Here is a 19,157-nt window from a genome sequence, read left to right on the forward strand (position 1 = left end):
AACGCTACCAGCAAAGCCGACATCTTCTGTGTTCTCAGCAGGAAATTATGACTTCCAGTGCAGCTGCAGATGCCAGGCAGGAGGGGCAGGTCAGGCCCCCCCCAGTTTCTTGACAATTGCTTCGCAGTCCTCCTGGAGGAGGTGGCTGCCAGGAGGGACACCCTTGTCCCCAGGGATGGAAAGGAGGGCACCGCATCTTACAAAAAGAGCTTGGGAGGAGGTGACAGCACTGGTCAGCAGCCATGATGTTGTGTGGCGTACCTGGGTCTGCAAGAGGTTTAACATCCTGCTGCGCTCAGGGAGGATGAGTACTATGTTGGCATGGATCAGTGTGTTGAAGGTCTGGTCATCCTGCCCATGGTGCCAAGTGGTGTTAGAGTCTGCGTGCCAAGCGTCAATGCTGCTAGAGCTGGCCAAGCGGGTGAGCCCTGGCCACTTGGACTGAGTGCCTTGCCACTCGAGGGCCACAGCTTGGATGTGCCCTGCAAGGTGTTCCACAGGTGAGGTTGGTCAGGCTGCAATGGCGCTGCAGGTAGAGAGAGTGGACTAATCAATGCTCCTCTGTTCTTTCAGGAGAAGACAAGCCATACAACATTGAAAGGTCACAGACTGGCAGAGGCCCCCAAACCCTCCCAATTCTCACGAGGTACAAGCAGGATGCCTTGGAGATGGAGAGCCGGCATGTATCTCAGTCAACTGGCCGCAGAGAGGCTGGTCAGACAAAGGTAAGAGTTTCAGGTGGTGCAAACATTCTTGTGTAATCTCATCATTGACGGGAGCCTCAAAACTGGATTCCGCATGGATGATTGAAGGGCAATGGCACCATGATACAGTTCTCCATGGTCTCACCAGGGTGCCTGGCAAGCACAGTGACTATGTGATGACTTAAACTAATGACATGTTGTTCTCGCTTAGATTTTCCACCACACATCCAATCGCAGGACCCTGAAGAGCCACCCCTGATGCCAGAGGACCACCATGCTCCAGATGCATCTGTGTCACACCCACTCTGAACCAGGCCCCAGTGTAGATACCAGCACCTCGGTGAGCGTTACATCGGCGGCTAGAATGTTGGTGCACAGCAGTGAGGGCACTTCACACTCGCTTAAGGTGCGGGCAGAGGCAGAGAGTGCCCGGGGCACCGGCAGTTGGAGGGCTGCTGGAGACCAGGACGATGCTGAATCAAAGGCAGATGATGAGCCTCGAGTCGTCCATTAGGCGGCAGATGCTGGATATCCAGGGAGATGTGCGGGAGGATCTGATGGACATCCATGAGGGTATGCGTGCCAAAGTCTCTGTTATGGGGGAGTCTGTGCGGAACTCCAGCACTGCCTTGACCCTCATGGCCAAGCGCACTGCCTCCTCCATTGAGAGAATGGCCACACTTATGGAGAGGCAGCTCCAGGAACAGAATAAGGGGTTCCTGGGGTTGCGTTCGGACCTGCATGCCCTCACACAGGCACTAAGCTCAGGTGGTCAATGTCTGTTTGGGAGATGGATGTACCCAGTATCCCAGCTAGGTGCCCGTCCATCAACTGTGAGAGCAGGGAGGTCCAGAGCGACCTCACGTTAGCGCATGAGCCGCCTGTCGTCTCTGCAAGCTCCTCTCAGGGCACAGATGATGAATCGAGGTAAGAGTCCGAAGAGGAGCACGGTAAGGAGAATGCTGAGGGTGTGGATGCAGACCTCGGTAACCTCCAGGGAGACAGGGATACCAGGGACGCCTTGATCCAACGTGCATACTCAGGCCAGCACAGGCTCCACTGGCCAGAGGATGACCGCCAAGGTCATCAAGGCCAACAGGACAGCAGAGTCAGCAAGCTGCCTCCAATGCCGCTGTCAACGAGAGGGGAGCTCCAAGACGTAGCACTCACAAACTGAAGTTTAAAGCACCATGAGCACAAGAGGGACTGGTCACAGGTGATCTTCTTTTGTGCAATGTTTTGTTTGTGTGTACTGGTCTGTGGTTGAAGACAGAGAAGGTTCTATTAATTTGTTTGGACTGTCAAAATGAGATAAATTTTCTTTTGTCGTAATGGCCTGAGTATGCTTCACCTTTTTTATTTAGTGTAGTGCAGGATACGCCAGTATGTAATGCTGGACATGGGTGGCTATAAACTTTATTGCACAGGCACTGAGCGGACTTTGGGGTCAAAGGAAAGGGTCATTTCAGACATCTGGAATGGAGGTGGCAGCCCTGGCATGAGGTGGAAGCGCTTATTTGGCAGGCTAGCTGAAGGCATGTTGGACCAAAGCGTCCCTGCCTCCCTGGAGGTTACCGAGGTCTGCATCCACACTCTCAGCATTCTCCTCACCTGCTCCTCTTCAGACTCACACCTGGAGGGTTTTTAAATGTATTGAATTAGCTTTCATGAATGGGAGTTTCTTTTTTACATAGTAACTGTAATAGATATTCAGAACTTCATTTTATTTCATCTTAGCATGACTCCTAGGGTCTGCCTATGATGGGTATTGGATGAGTTGGCATGGGGGATGTAAAGGCGAAGAGTGGTGGATGGAGAGCATGGGCAGGGCCTTCCAGTTGGCAAGCGGAGCCAGGGGACGTTCGTCGACCTGTAAAATGACGTGGGGTGACGTCGGGTGGAACTCCTGACGTCACCCGGCACTATTTCCATTTTCAGGTCGGCGGGGACACAGTTGATTCAGCTGCGCACCCGCCGACCTGTCAACGACCTATTAAAGCCATTGAAAAACTAATTAAGGTCATTAATGGACCTGCCCGTCCAACACTAAGGTTGGCGGGCAGGCCGGGAGTCCTGGAGGGCTTCGGAAAAAGTATGAAACCTCATCCATGGGCGGGATGAGGTTTCATGAGGGTATTTAAATTTTTAAGAAAGGTTTCAATAAACTTATGGACATGTCCCAACTCATGTGACAATGTCACATGAGGGGAAATGGCAGGGAAAATTTTTAAACATGTTTATTAAAAGTTTTAAATTGGAGCTAATCTCCCCAAGGCAGCACTTTGCCTCAGGGAGATCTGTGCGCTCTTTTGCGCACATGCGCGAAAGAGCGCACTTCCAGCTGAGGGAATCCCCCCCCCCAACCCACACAGGGAGCACATAATGCTTCCTGGCAGATGTCACGCTAGGCAGGACGACATAAAATAGTGGCGCGCCCTGCGTCTGTTCCCACATTTCCCCCCACAACAGGGGGAAAATTTTTCTCCGTGAGTTGGCATAAAGACTATGAGGGGCCATGGGAGTGGGTGGAGACATGCGTTGGCATGGAGCACATGAGGGCCATGAGTTGGCATGCATTGGCTGGGGAGTGGGTGGGAGGAGTGAGGGCTAAATATTTAACAAAACAACTGGGACAGAGTCCCAGAGAACCGAGGCGGGCTGTTCCCACCTCAGTGCTCAGCAGACCATGTGGCTGCCCCCGATCTGCATCCTGAGGCAGCAGGTCCGACTCCATACCACATCCACAATAGACAAGGGCTGTTTACAAGTAGAGCGGTCGGTGGGGGGAGCCAAGTTGGGGGTAGGGATGTGTGGTGGGTAGGGGTGTGGGGATGTTGAGGTTTGGGTTTTTTGTAGGTGGATGGGAGATGGGTAGTTGGGGGTGGCGGGGGTGGGGGGTGATTGGGATCGAGTGTGAAGGTGGGGTGGAGGTTTTGGGGCATGGAGTGGTGGGCGGGGGACGTTAGAGTGAGTGGGCGGAGTGCTAATTTTTCAGCAAGTTTACTTTTAAATACATTTTGAGGACTTCCTGATTTAGCTTCTGCGGTTAGCCACTTTTAACCTAGGTCCTACACCTGTGATGAACAGCCTGGAACAAATTTCTGGGCATGTTTATTGTATCTAGCACATGTCTACATCAGTGTCAGAGGCAACGTCGCAGAGTTCCAGGCTGCAAATCTTTGCCCATTGGCAGTTTGAAATTCCCAGCTAAGTACCCCGCCTGTGTGCAGGTCAGAATTTCCTGAGTCCTGACACACAACAGTGGCAAATGTCTGAATGTTCGTTGCTAATTCCATCAGAAGATCTGGGCCATTTTTATAAATCAAGCAACCATTCAATTGCCATCAGCTCCTCTATCAGTTCTTTTGAAAACCCTCATGAAAATAAGATATAATTCTATCAAGTTATTTTCTTGAAGGGATTTTGAAACAGACAGTACATCATAAGGCACAGGGTGAAATGAAGTGAAAACCCAATATACAGCTACTTTAATTGCGTATCTGTAATGTAATTGTGAGTGGATCTAAACTCAGTTCCAATTCAGTCTTAAAATTACAATGTGCCTGTCATATTTATGCATTCCCCTTATGATAGGTCTAATTTGAGCATAATTTTAACCCAATCATATAATTATAATGTGCTTGGCAAATTTTTATCATGACAATGGCCACTAGGGTGGAAGCATAATTTTAACAAATTAATTATCCATCACTTAGGATTCAATAGTATTTACAGGAATTCTGATCCTTTTAAATTCACAGGTTCAATTTTAACTCTCATGGCCTCCCCCTGCCTCAAAATCTATTTCTGCCTAGCAAGAAAGCTGCCAGTTTCCCCATTCTGACACTGGGATCCTGTTGATACAATAACTTATGAGGCTCCCACCAACTTTAGGATCTACCTGCCAAACCAACACGTTTGGGATCTGAGTGGTTAAGTAACCAGCTGGACTTAATTGGCCAAATGCCGTTTTTGCCAGGCAACTATGGTTAAAATCGACCTTTAGCATTTCAACCTGCATGTGCAACAGGGGTTACCAGAAATACTTGATTCTCATAAAGGTTATAAAGGCACTGAAAGTGGTCCAAAAGAGATTTACAAATATGATAGTGTTAGGAAATCGAGATAGCTTAGCTAAGTTATATTTGTATTTGTGTGTGTTAGGAATAAGGTATATCTTTAAGTTTAACTTCAATTTATACCTATTCAATTTGTGGGTTAAAGGGTGAAACCTGGGATCTACTCTTGAAGGAGAGTTAAAGCAAACAAGAGTGGGGGAAAAAAACTGTGCTGTTGCCTAGTAACAGGGATGCAGAGAGGGAGCACACACACACACACCAAGAAAGGAGGGGTCCCAAGAAGGCCTTCTAGTCAAAGGGAGAACAGGAGTCTGGATAAGGTCCTATTCTGTAGAAGTTAAAGGAAGGAGCAGAGAGGAGGGCTCCAAGTTTCAGGCTTAAAGAGAAGAAAGACACAGGAACCAGGTTTTAAGGGAGAAGCCAGACGGTCCAAAGGGACAGCTGAAGATCTGTAACTCTTTACTATAGGCATGTGAAGAAGTGGTGTTCTGTTGACACAGCTGAGCATTTGAGAGAGTGTGTGTGGAAGGAAGTTTGAATGCACGTGGTGATCCAGGGGAGAGGGACATCAGAAGGAGAGTTTGAAACCCTGGAGGTGGACCCTTGCAGAAGGCGTCTGAGAGAAAGCATTGGTTTGGAAGAAGATTCCAAAGGGAATTCTTCAGAGTGGAAACTGGAAACCCTCATGTGAAAGATGGAGTTTAGTGAGATTGGTTGGCTCACGGTGTGACAAGCGTCTGGTGGGGGGAGTTGAGGAGAGATCTACAGCATCTGTTTAGGGTGGCATCTGTAACTTGGTCTCAGAGAATGATGTGTCTAGCACTGGTGTGTCGCTTATTGGTTTACATGGGCTGTGTACTTACTGTGAACATTAGAGTATAAGATAGCTTTTGTAACTTGTGTTATCCGTACAAATCTGTATATCTCTGTGAAGGTATAGTTGTGGGTGAAGGAGAATTGTAATATAGCTCATCTTTAAATGTTTTATTCTTTTGTTAAAAGTTTATCAGCTGACTTCTGTAGCCACTCTCCACGTATCTAAACAAAAAATAAAAGTTAGCTTGTCAGCTGGGATCATAACAATAGTTATAATTTCTTTGTTTTGGCAATGGGAAAGACTGAGCAAACTGGTGTTCTTTTCTCTAGAAAAGGCTGAGGAGTGATCTAATAGAGGTCCTAAAAATTATGATGAGTCTTAATAAAGTAGACAGAGAGGAAATTGATCCCATTTGTGGAAAATCCTAACCTAGAATTCATAAATAAATGATAGTCTCTAATAAATCAATATTGAGTTTGGGAGAGACTTTTTTTTTTACGCAGAGTGGTTAGAATGTGGAACTTTCTACCACATGGTAGTTGAGGCAAATAGCATTGTTGCATTTAAGGGGAAACTAGATAAGTACATGAGTGAGAAAGAAATAGATGCTTATGTTGAGAGTGAGATAAAGTAAGATGGAAGGAGGTTTGTAAAGAGCATAAAAACCAGCATATACCAGTCGAGTTGAATGGCCTGTTTCAATGTGATTCTATGTAATCGACAGAAAATCTCATTTAATGCAACAACTCCTGCAATCATACAAGAAATTTATGTTACTTTCACCCATTTGTGGTGTCACTGGAATGCTCCAATTAAAACTCTGGGGACCAAAGTTTTAGCAAATATATTTCACTGGTGCAATGGATTCTGAATAAATCCACATCAGCAGAATACTCTCCGTCCCACTTCTCTACACTGTCAGAAAGCAAAATTCATCAGCAGCATTATCATTTACAGCAAGATATGCTTTGATGTTAGAAATAGAAAATGAAGAGAAAATTCAGGGGAAGAAAAAAGAGAAAAGATGAAAAATAGAAAGAAAAATAAGAAAATTAAGCTATAAAAGAGAAAATACCAAAAGTATAAGGGAAAGAAAGTAAACAGGATGAGAGAAAAGATGAAACGGTCCATGTCCAGATGCAACAAGACCTGCACAATATCCAGGCTTGGGCTGACAAATGGCAAGTAACATTCGTGCCACACAAGTGCCAGGCAACAACCATCTCCAACAAGAGAGAATCTAACCATTGCCCCTTGATATTCAAGGGCATTACCATTGCTGAAGCCCCCACTATCAACATCCTAGGGGTTACCATTGACCAGAAACTGAACTGGACTAGCCATATATATATTGTGGCTACAAGAGGAGGTCAGAGGCTAGGAATCCTTTGGCAAGTAACTCATCTTCTGACTCCCCAAAGCCTGTCCACCATCTACAAGGCATAGGTCAGGAGTGTGATGGAATACTCTCCACTTGCCTGGATGAATGCAGCTCCAACAACACTCAAGAAGCTTGACACCATCCAGGACAAAGCAGCCCGCTTGATTGGCACCACATCCACAAACATTCACTCCCTCCACCACCGACGTACAGTGGCAGCATGTGTACCATCTACAAGATGCACTGCAGGAACTCACCAAGGCTCCTGAGACAGCACCTTCCAAACCCACAATCGGCACCACTAGAAGGACAAAGGCATCAGGCACATGGGAACACCACCACCTGCAAGTTCCTCTCCAAACTACTCACCATCCTGACATGGAAATATATCACCATTCCTTCACTGTCACTGGGTCAAAATCCTGGAACTCCCTTCCAAACAGCACTGTGGGTATACTTACAGCACATGAACTGCAGCTGTTCAAGAAGGCAGCTCAACACCACCTTCTCACAGGCAATTAGGGATGGGTAATAAATGCTGGCCTAGCCAGCGATGCCCACATCCCATGAATGAACTTTTTAAAAATTTGTATTTTTTCACATGGAAAAATACAGCTTTTGCTCTATTTTGCAACAACGCAAAGATAAGCCATCAATTTGACTTCATGCTCACATCATCTGAGGTTGAGAAAGGCAAGGATCCATGCATGCTTTCAAACACCAGCAAGAACAGGTGTTCCACCAGCAATGTGACTTTCAATGATCAAATATAGCTTTTCAATTACTGAAATGGAAGTCTTGACACATCAGGGCACCAAAGCCATATTTTTTATCAGCAGGGAATGCAGATAACTTGTTTCAATTAAACCAAGAATATCAATTATTCTGAATATTCCAAGATAAATGATAAGATACTTAAAGTTCAACATCTTCGAACAGAATTCACACAATGCCAGACACAGATGCTCAACATCAGCAACGCCCATTCGTACGCTTTAACAGAGTGGGGATATAGAATTAGCGTTATTGCTGTTCTGCAGGATGAACACTGACACAGACAGGTTGAGCTAAGGTTATCTCAATGGTTCTTGAGCAAGTCACTATCTGAAACTGTAACATTTGACAAAAACAAATCCCTTGGTTTACTGTGTTAACCATATGAACTGAAGAAGAAATTAAAACTTCAGGAGTGATTTCACCGGTGATCTGTGTCAGCTGCTTGCAATAAATTTTACTATGAGCCTTACCCAAATTGTAAGCTGAACTTTCTAATTACATTACAAGCATCTCTCTTGAAATATAAAGTCATATGGTCATAAAAAAATTATAGGAATTGGAAGACTACCAGAAAATATTATCCAAAACATTTTACCTCATTTCAAAGATGAAACTTACTTGGGCATTCCACCTTCTGTGTTCCCCATCAAGCTGACCTATCAGTTTTTCAGCTGCCTCTATGGTCTCCTGAGCTTTATTTACCTCTGCTTCCAGTTTAGCAGCTTCAGTTGTTCTGATCTGGAATCTATTGAAGCAAATGGTGAAACAACTTTAGACTAAATTACTAAACATTTAGAAATGCATCAAATAATTAAGGACTGTCAGTGACAAAAAAAAACATCAATTTAAAATGACTGCTGAAAGTGTCAGGAGGGGGATTAGGGGAAGTTTCTTGACACAGAAGGTTGTTGGAGTTTGGAATACTTTGTTATTGGAACTGGTTGAGGCAGAGATCATTGTTTCTTTTAAGGTAACATTAGATAAATATTTGAAGTTGGGAATATACAAGTTTATGGAGTGAGAGTGAGGCTGTGGTACTAGTTTTGGGTTGCTCCAACAATCAGATGTATAGGCATGATGGGAAATATGACCTCTACTGTATTCTGTATGATTTGAGTTAATATTAAGCTTTATAATTTTGCATTCTGTATTCTTAAAATGTATTCAAGTAAATGTTTACTTTTCTTTAAGTTCAGTCACTTTCCGTCCCACACTGCAGAGCTTGATTTCGAGACTCTGTTTCCTTTCTTCAGTTTTATTTAAGTTTCTGGTCAAAAAGAAGATAAAAAGCTGAAAACATATATGCTGAAAATTACTTTGGAATGAGAAACACATGTCAAATATTATTAAACAGAAAACTATGTCAATATATCTCTTTATTCTTTCATGGGATGTGGGCATCACTGACAAGGCCATCCCTAATTGCCCTTGAACTGAGTGGCCTGCTAGGTCATTTCAAAGGGCAAACACATTGCTGTGGGTCTGGAGACACATGTAAGCCAAACAAGGTAAGGGTGGCAGATTTCCTTCCGGAAAGGACATTAGTGAACCAAGTGGGTTTTATAACAATTAATGATAGTTTCATGGTCATCATTACTGACAGTAGCTTTATATTCCAGGTTTATTAACAGAATTTAAATTTCACCAGCTGCCATAACGTGATTTAACCCAGGTTCCCAGAGCACTAGCCTGGGTCTCTGAATTACTCATCCAGCAAGATTACCACCACACCATTGTCTCCCCTAGGTCATCCTAGGCCACCAGGTCATCAAAAGGACAAGAAAAAGGTTTTATTGTGAAGGGTTACAAGAAACTATTTGAGTTACAGCAACAGTATAATTGAAACACAGCATCATTACTGAGTAAAAACAAAATTACCTGGAAAAATTCAGCAGGTCTGGCAGCATCGGCGGAGGAGAAAAGAGTTGACGTTTCGAGTCATCATGACCCTTCAGCAGAACTTCAGTTCTGCTGAAGGGTCATGAGGACTCGAAACATCAACTCTTTTCTCCTCCGCCGATGCTGCCAGACCTGTTGAGTTTTTCCAGGTAATTCTGTTTTTGTTTTGGATTTCCAGCATCCGCAGTAGTTTTTTGTTTTTATCATTACTGAGTAGTTTGACAAGAGGCAAGTAACATTCATGCCACACAAGTGCCAGGCAATGACCATCTCCAACAAGAGAGAAGCTAACCATTGCCCCTTGACATTCAATGGCATTACCATCACTGAATCCCCCACTATCAATATCCTGGGGGTTACCATTGACCAGAAGCTGAACTGAACTAGCCATATAAATGCTGTGGCTACAAGAGCAAGTCAGAGGCTAGGAATCCTACGGCAAGTAACTCACCTCCTGACTCCCCAAAGCCTGTCCACCATTTACAAGGCACAAGTCAGGAGTGTGATGGAATATTCTCCACTTGCCTGGATGAGTGCAGCTCCAACAACACAAGCATTCACTCTCTCTACCACCAAACAGTGGCAGCAGTGCGTACCATCTACAAGATGCACTGCAGAAACTCACCAGGGCTCCTTAGGCAGCAGCTTCCAAACCTACAACTGCTACCATCTAGAAGGACAAGGGCAGCAGATACATAGGAACACCACCGCTTGGAAGTTCCCCTCCAAGCCACTCATCATCTTGACTTGGAAATATATCACCGTTCCTTCACTGTTGCTGGGTCAAAATCCTGGAACCCCTCCCAAACAGCTTCCTGTGCCAACACCACAGGGGCTGCAGCAGTTCAAGGTGGCAGCTCACTACCACCTTCTCAAGGACAATTAGGGACGGGCAATAAATGCTGGCCAAGCCAGAGATGCCCACATCCTACACATGACTAAACCAAAACAATATTTTACACCCCTTCTCCATGCCCTTTCCACATTCTCAAATGTTGGCCAGGCTTTAATGTCTCAACAACATTATAACACTCCCAGGATGCATCATAATCAAAATAGAGGAATGGAGCCACAACAACACTCAAGGCTCAACATTATCCAGGACAGTTTGCTTCTCTGTGCCTCCTGCTACTGTATTCAATATGCACCCACTCCAACACCTCTGCACTTGGCTGTAGTATGTAGATCCACAGGATGCACTGCAGCATCTCCATTCTCTCTGGTCTCCACCATGAGGATGGACACAATTTGCTCATTGTCACTCAGTCAATATTCTGAAATGCTCTACAGAACACAACAATGAGAGTACCCTCACCAGAAGGACTGCAGTGGTTCAAGGGAAAGGCCTTCTATCACTTTCGAGGAAAATAGGGTTAAGTAATCAGAAATGAACAATAAATGCTACTTTTGTCTACTTCAACACATCCCAAGGGCAAATTAAGGGGCACATCCCCCATACTTGAATAAAGGTACAGTCCTGCTGGAACTTGTGATTGTATGTAATTAAAATCTTTACTTTTAAGTACGGAGAAAAAGTGCTGTAAGTACTTTGAAATTTGCACAAATTTATAAAGTTGAATTTGTCACATTGAATTTGAATGTAAGTAGCTTTCATTTCTTTTCAGTAAAATTACTTCAATGATTTGAGGAGTTCAAGTTCTATTTTGCTTCTAAGCTCTGGTTTCCTTCACTGTCACCAGAAATGGATTCTCTCTGTTTCAGTCTCAATAATTCCCCGCTGATACATCAGGGAAAGGGGAGATAGGGCTTGCAAACACCAAGTGCAAATATGGTCTGTGAATGGCCACTATTTCTTTCAATCAACATGGGTCTATAAACCTATACAATCTCATATAGACACCCAGGAACAGTATGCAAGTTCTATTTATATATTTCCCCCATGTACTAAAAAGGTATTTCAGGTGATTTGTCATATATTCCAAAGACTAACATTTTTCCATGCCATCCATAATCCAAATTATTTCAGCGTTTCTGAGACACTTGGATTCTCATTTGAAGTTGAGTTGCGGGCTTATTGCTTTTTCTTGAGGAATCCATTATTTTTCTAAAATATATGGGTGTGCAGAATGATATTTGGAGTCACTTCATTACCTTAACTTTCTTTTAGCCAAGTTTCAAGAGAAAGGTATTTGTTAAAAAATCCTCAGGCCACTGAAATTATGCCACTTGCTGTGCCAAGCATTTTTAAAGTTGTCAGCTTCAACACTTATAATTAATATAAAAGCATTGTGTATGCAGCACTTGGAATTGTCCAATGATATATTAAAATTATTTCATGGCATGTATTTTGAAAACCCTGCAACAAAATGATAAAGAAATTATGTTTTGTGAACATTTGCCTGGATTTTGCTGTTAGCGAAAAAGCAACAGTGTTCACCGCTGACCTCGAAGAAAGTTTCCCACAAAGATCTGGCAATCTCAGTGGTGTAGACCCTCCTTTTCCCAGTGGCAGTTTAAATCTGGTGCCAAGTCAAGGAGGTCTCTAGGCGTGTAGCGGTAGTAATGTCAGCAAGCCAATCACTTTGAAGCATTCACACAGACATCAAACAAGGAAGTTAAAAACATTGAAATTCCTTTACTTTTAATACAAAATTTCAGATCGCAAAATAAATAATGATTGGATTAAGACAGAAGCTAAAATCAAGATAAACAACTTTTTTTCGTAAGTTTAAAAATGTGGATGTTTTTTTTATCTTAATGGAGAAATTTGACATTCCACAAGTATAAAATTTGCTTTTCAGGGCCAGTGAGGTTGTTTAACAGTAAATGTATGCCACTAAAAGTCCAGTTACACCTCATTCAATAAGGTGTAACTTTTTCAAGAGTGGTTGCCATCGAGAAAACCACAAAGAACTAAAGGTTTCCTTTGCTCCCGGGTAATTCAAAATGGTGCAAGGCTTGAACATACACCTTTTGTTTACAGAGAACAGATCTCTGCATATGAATGTTTGCCTTGGCCAGAGTCAAATCCCCAACCAATCAGCACCCATTTTTCTCCTGTGGCATAAATTGGTGTGATTGTTTGAAATTTGGCATTCTTTCTGATGAGTGCAAGATGAAATGCTTTAGCAACATGGCTCTTTTCAGCAATATTCAAGTTCTGTACTGTCAAGCAACTTAAAATGGTATGCACAGTACATATTATGAAATAACAAATGTTAGGTAGCAAGTTACATTCTGTAATCGAATATCTAACTTCAGGTTTATTTTTATTTATAAAATCCTTTGGGCTTCCTCCCCTATTAAAAGCTATACCCTTGTGACTCAATCCCAGGCATCAATTATTCTATATGCAATTAATAGTAAGCAGAAGTTACACACACCATACTGATCTCAAGTGATATACTTCAAACACCACAGACATACAACAGAAAATACTTTAAAAAGATGAGAATGACAAAATATTGACATGCTCTTGAATTACTCACTCAACTAATGCAGCCTGTTCTTTTTCCAGAGGTTGAATCTTCTCCAGTACGTATGAATATTTCACATTAGCTCGGACCCATGCAGCCAAGGGAGCAGCTGCAGCACTGGCACGCTTGGCATTCTGTAAATTCATTATCACATTCATAACACCTTTATCACATTTCACACACAATACAAACAAAAGATAATTTTGAGCCTCAGGTTAATGCAACTGCAGGAAATTCCAACAAATATCTAAGACCTTCATGGTTATTTCTGTTGCCAAGAAAATTTAATGAGCAAACAACTTTGATTGCATTTTTTATTTCTCAATTGCCATTCATTTAATTATTACTAATAAACTGTCATAAAGCAATCTCCTTTTATCAATTATACCTTTGGGTCAAATGAAGCACTGTTTTTCTGTAATAGTCCTTCTACACTCTCTCGTATTTCTCTGCTGATATTCCAGGCATCAAAGGTTGCAATCTCTTCTCTCACTCCCCGTTTGGCCAAGAAACTGAAATCAAAATCACACACTAAAAAGCCATGTCCTTTTCAAATCAATCATTGACACCACAAAAGATAGTATGGAACGTACTTGGTAAATTATATTTTAATTTATATATTGTTTTTCTTTGCAATTTATATCAAGTTTTTTTTAAAAAGTACACTGCAAATGTACATTTAACCATTTATTAAATGCAACTAATTCCATCAACTATTGAGTTGATTATTTATTTATATCAGTGGCTTTCAAACCTTTCTGTATGATGAACTTCCTGCAAATATTGACATACTCCTGCTGATCCTGTAAACACTGAAAACACCCTTAAGACATCTTGTAAGAACTGGGACTCTAAAAGGCCCCTTGTCCTATTTTAGAAAATGTCTTTTCAGATACCATAAGGAAAGTAAGTTAATTAATATCAAAGTTTATAGCTCATAAGACAACAAATATGTCAAATACAAAAGTCGGATGACTGCACGATTCTTCAAGGTCCTGGGTCCCAAGTACAAAAATATAAACAAAATCCACTTCCCTATAAACCTAAATTAGAATATATTCTGTCGACATTGGCTTTAGAATCATCTTGAGTGATGCTAAATTACTCAATTATATTAGAGGCACAAAAAAAGCTTGTTTTAAATTCAAGGTGAGGAACATCCTCAGTTAGAACAAATACTTAAATGAAGGTGTTTGTGAACAGTGGTCATGATGACTTAGAGGCCAAACATACTGCCAGTGTAACATTATGCCAGAAGTTCAGATATAATTCTGGTGTGTGTCAGTGGGTTAATTCCAAGTTGGGGATGTTACAATTGGTCTCGTCATCCCAGGCTCATCAATAAGGAGTCCCCAAATGCCAGCTGGTGGCCCCTTTGGGGACCATCTTTGGCAGGAAAGGACCGAGATAGAAGGAAAAGTGGAACAATATAAAGTATACGTAAAATCAAACAAAGAGTAGTTTCTTATTCATTTGTAACAAAGAATTAACGTTAATGAAGAATAGACAATAAAGCTATCCTTAAATTACATTAATTGATACAATCTTGATTATAGACACCATAAGGACAGTTGCTGGAATTGAGAATGTCACACTTTGGTAGCAAGAAGAATTTATTTGAGGATGGAACCAAGTTACATTGGCAGAGCAAGATATTCGGACTTTTGAACATTATCTAATCTAGTACATCATCTAATATAACATTACCAGTGGATGTAAAAATGAGAATTCTTCTACTTCAAAATGCCCCTCAATTTAACAAATTATATACAGGCACAAAAATTAAACATCTATAATTATTATAATGCACCATTATCCTTCAACTTGTTAATTGCTGCATTTGTTCTGTGAACGAAAGAACATTCTGATCTATTTAACACGATGTGAAATACAATCTCAGATTCTCACCTTTTCATACTGACCCACGAAGTATCAAAAATACCCATCAACCGTAACACTCCCTCCAAAATATCTCTGATTACATCAGGTGGCATTCGCAGTGAACGGATTTCGGAGAGTGATTCTGGCTTTATATTTCCTACAGCTCGTTTGGCTTCATCTACATGAGGCTGAAAGAGAAAAAAATGGAAATGTTGCCATTGCCTTTTGCCAATAGCTCAGTGAGAACATGTAATAAGCGGTGCAATACTGAGGCATAAATTTTAACATTTTCCATTCCAAGGCCAGCAGGTGTCAGGAACCCAGAAGTTCAAACAGCAGGTTTGTTAATGCTTTTTTAACAGAGCCAGGGAATTAGAATCCCAGTGTCACGTTACCCATACCCGGCTGTTGCATAAAATCGCATCGTAAAATCATGGATTGGTTACAGCACAAAAGGATGCCATTCAGGCTGTAAAGCCCATGCCAGCTTTTTGTAAGAGCAACTGAACTAGTCACACTCGCCTGCCCTTTCCTTTCGGCCCAGCAATTATTTTTCCAGTCAGGTGTTTATCCAATTTCCTTTCGAAAGCCATGATTCAATCTGTATCTACCATATTCTCAGTTAGCGCATTCCAGATTGTAAACACTCAGTACATAAAAAAGCTTTACTTCGTCGTCATTGATTCTTTTACCTATTACTTTCAATCTGCATCCTCTGGTTCACGACCCCTCTGCCAAAAGGAACAGCTTCTTTCTATGCTCTCTGGATCCTTCAAGACTTTCCAGCATCCATAAAACCATAAGACGTAGGAGCAGAAGTAGGCCAGTATATCTTTCCTCAGGTAAGGGGACCAAAACTGTTCACAGTATTCTAGGTGTGATCTACTAGCACCTTGTATAATTTTAGCAAGATTTCCCTATTTTTATACTCCATTCCCTTTGGAATAAAGGGCAAAATTCCATTTGCCTTCCCTATGACCTACTGACCTTGTATGCTAGCTTTTTGGGATTTATGCACGAGGACCACCAAACCCCTTTGACTTGCGGTCTTTCTCCATTTAAATAGCATTCAGTTCCTCTATTCTTCCTGCCAAAGTGCATAGCCTCACATTTTCCCACATCATATTCCATCTGCCAAGTTTTTGCCACTCACTTAACCTGCCTATATCACTCTGTAGACTCTGTCATCCTCACCACTTGCTTCCCACCTATTTTTGTGTCATCCGCAAACTTAGCGACAGTACATTCACTTCCCTCAACTAAGTCATCAATATATATTGTAAATAATTGTGGCCCCAGCACTGATCCCTGTGGTACTCCAATTGTTACAGGCTGCCATCCTGAAAATGCCCCCCCCTTATCCCAACTTTCTGTCTTCTATTAGCTAGCCAATCCTCTATGCGTGCTAATGTACTACCCCCAACACTATGGGCTCTTACCATATTAAGTAGCCTTATGTGTGGTACCTTTTAAAAATCCAGATATATTACATCTACTGGTTCCCCTTTATCTATCCTGCTTGTTATCTGCTCAAAGAATTCTAATAAGTTTGGCAGGCATGATTTCCCCTTCATGAAGCCATGCTGACTCTGCTTTATTATATTACGCATTCCTAAATGTTCTGCTACTACAGCCTTTATAATAGATTCTAACATTTTATAAATGACAGACGTTAAGTTGATAGTTACCTGTTTTTTGTCTGTCTCCATTTTTGAATAACGGTGTTACATTGGCTGTTCTCCAATCCTCTGGGACTTTTCCAGAACCTAAAGATTCTTGGAAAATTACTACAGTGCATCCACTATCTCTGTAGCTACTTCCTTTAATATCCTAGGATGCAACCCATTAGATCCAGGGGACTTAACGGCCTTTAGCACCATTAGTTTCTCTAGTACTCTTTCTCTAGTGATAGTTATTGTATTTATTTCCTCCCCCACTTTTATCCCTTAATTATTTAGTATTTTTGGAATGCTATTAGTGTCTCCTACCGTGAAGACTGAAGCAATTGTTCAATTTATTCAACTCCTCTGCCATTTCCTAGTTCCCCATTATTATTTCCCCAGCCTCATTCTCTAAGGAGCCTATGTTCACTTTGGCCTCTCTTATTATATATTTCAAGAAGCTCTTACTGTCCATTTTTATATTACTTGCTAGTTTACCCTCAAAGTTTATTTTCTCCCTCTTTTTTTTTTTGGTGATGCTTTGTTGGTTTCTGAAACTTTCCCAATCCTCTGGCTTACCACTAATCTTTGCCACATTATATGTTTTTTCTTTCAATTTGATACTACCCTTAACTTCCATGGTTAACCATGGTTGGTTTATCCTCTTCCTAGAATCCTTCTTCCTCAATGGGATATATCTTTATCGTGAGTCATGAACTATTTTCTTAAATGCCTGTCATTGTTCATCAACCGTCTTTTCTGCCAAACTCCTTTCCCAGTCCATTCCAGCCAACTCTGCCCTCATTCCATTGTAATTACCCTTATTTATTTTTAGCACAGCAGTTTCCGATCCCTCTCAAACTGAATGCTAAATTCTACCATGCTATGGTCACTGTTTCCTTGGGGATGTGAGCTTTTCTCGTGTTCAGCTAAAATGTAGTTGTCTCTGCATTGCAACCTGACGCCAAATAATATCATGTTTTGTGGAGTGTGAAGTGGAATGCGTGTCCTGTAATATGTGCTGCTAGTACCGGCGTCCTAGCTGACCACATGTGAAGGAAGTGCTGTCAACTGCAGAAACCTGAGCTCCGGGTTTCAGAGCTCGAGCGGCAGCTGGAGTCACTGTGGCACATCCGCAAGGTTCAGAGTTACGTGGATAGCACGTCCAGAGAGGTGGCCACACTGCAGCTTAAGGGCCTGGAGACAGAGATGGAATGGACAATCACCAAGCAATCCAAGAGAAGTGGGCAGGTAGTGCAGGAGTACCCTGGGGTCCTGCTCACAAATCAGTTTTCCATTTTGGAAGCTGGTGAGGGCATTAGTTCCTCAGAGGAGTGCAGTCAGAGCCAAGTTTGTGGTGCCATGAACGGCTCGGCTGTACAGCAGGGGAGGAAGAAGAAAGGAAGAGCTATGGTGATAGGGGATTCATTGGCTAGGGGAACAGACAGGCATTTTTGTTGCCATAGACGTGACTCCAGGATGGTACGTTGCCTCCCTGGTGCCAGGGTGAAGGATGTCACAAAGCGGCTGTAGGATATTCTTCTGGGGGAGGGTGATCAGCCAGGGGCCATGGTCCACATTGGTACCAATGACTTATGTAAGAAGGGGAATGTGGTCCTGCAATCAGAATTTAGGGAGCTAGGTAGAAAATTAGAAAGCAGGACCTCTAATGAAGTAACCTCCTGATTACTCCCAGTGCCACGTGCAAGTCAGTAGAGGAATAGAAGGATAAGGCAGATGAATATGTGGCAGGAAAGATGGTGCAGTAGGGAGGACTTTAGATTCCTGGGACACTGGGAGTGGCTCTGGGGGAGATGGCACCTGTATAAGCCGGATGGATTGTACCTAAACAGAGCTGGGACTGAGTTCCTTGCAGGGTGTTTTGCTAGTGCTATTGGGAGTGCTTTAAGCTAACTCTGCAGGATTGTGGGAGCCAAGAAAAAATATTAGAGAGGAATACCAGGGTGCACAAAATACTGGAGGGGACAGGTAGCACTAGTATAGCGAATAGTAAGTTAATAGGTAAAGTCGGGGTAAGGGAGAAAGTAACAAAATCTAAATCAGGGTTACTATGCATGTATGTGAATGTATGGAGTATATTAAATAAGATTGAGGAGTTACAGGCGCAGATTGCCATGCAAAAACATGATGTTGCATGATAAGAGAGAGCTGACTCAAGGAATGACAGAACTGGGTGTTAAATATTCCCAGGTACAAGGTGATCAGAAGAGGTGGAAAAGGAAGGAAAGGAGGAGCAGTGGCGGTATTGGTTAAGGAGAGCATTGCAGTGCTGGAGAAAGAGGATGTCCCAGAGGGTTCAAGGACAGAATCAATTTGCCTAGAGCTAAGGAACAAAAAGGGTGGAGTAACATTGCTCGGAGTAGTTTATAGACCACCAAATAGTGAGAAGGCCGTAGAAGAACAAATCAGCAGGGTAATTACAGAGAGATGCAGGCATTAAGGCATTCTAGAGTAGCTATAATAGGGGACTTTAATTACCTGAATGTAGACTGGGACAGTG

General features: G+C 42.4%; 1 protein-coding gene across 2 annotated transcripts in view; it reads right to left on the bottom strand.

Annotated features, from left to right (window-relative positions):
* dync2h1 (dynein cytoplasmic 2 heavy chain 1) overlaps positions 1 to 19,157 on the bottom strand; it is a 766,235-nt gene that overhangs the window by 469,135 nt on the left and 277,943 nt on the right. For both annotated transcript variants that reach the window (XM_078545532.1, XM_078545531.1), the window contains exons 58-62: positions 15,003 to 15,163; positions 13,483 to 13,606; positions 13,107 to 13,228; positions 8,939 to 9,025; positions 8,377 to 8,503 (exon numbers count right to left, since the gene is read on the bottom strand). In XM_078545532.1, coding sequence (XP_078401658.1) covers positions 8,377 to 8,503; positions 8,939 to 9,025; positions 13,107 to 13,228; positions 13,483 to 13,606; positions 15,003 to 15,163 — 621 coding nt within the window. The remainder of the gene's footprint in view (positions 1 to 8,376; positions 8,504 to 8,938; positions 9,026 to 13,106; positions 13,229 to 13,482; positions 13,607 to 15,002; positions 15,164 to 19,157) is intronic.

The sequence above is a fragment of the Cetorhinus maximus genome, chromosome 7, assembly GCF_964194155.1.
Source record: "Cetorhinus maximus chromosome 7, sCetMax3.hap1.1, whole genome shotgun sequence".
NCBI classification, from domain to species: Eukaryota; Metazoa; Chordata; class Chondrichthyes; order Lamniformes; family Cetorhinidae; genus Cetorhinus; species Cetorhinus maximus.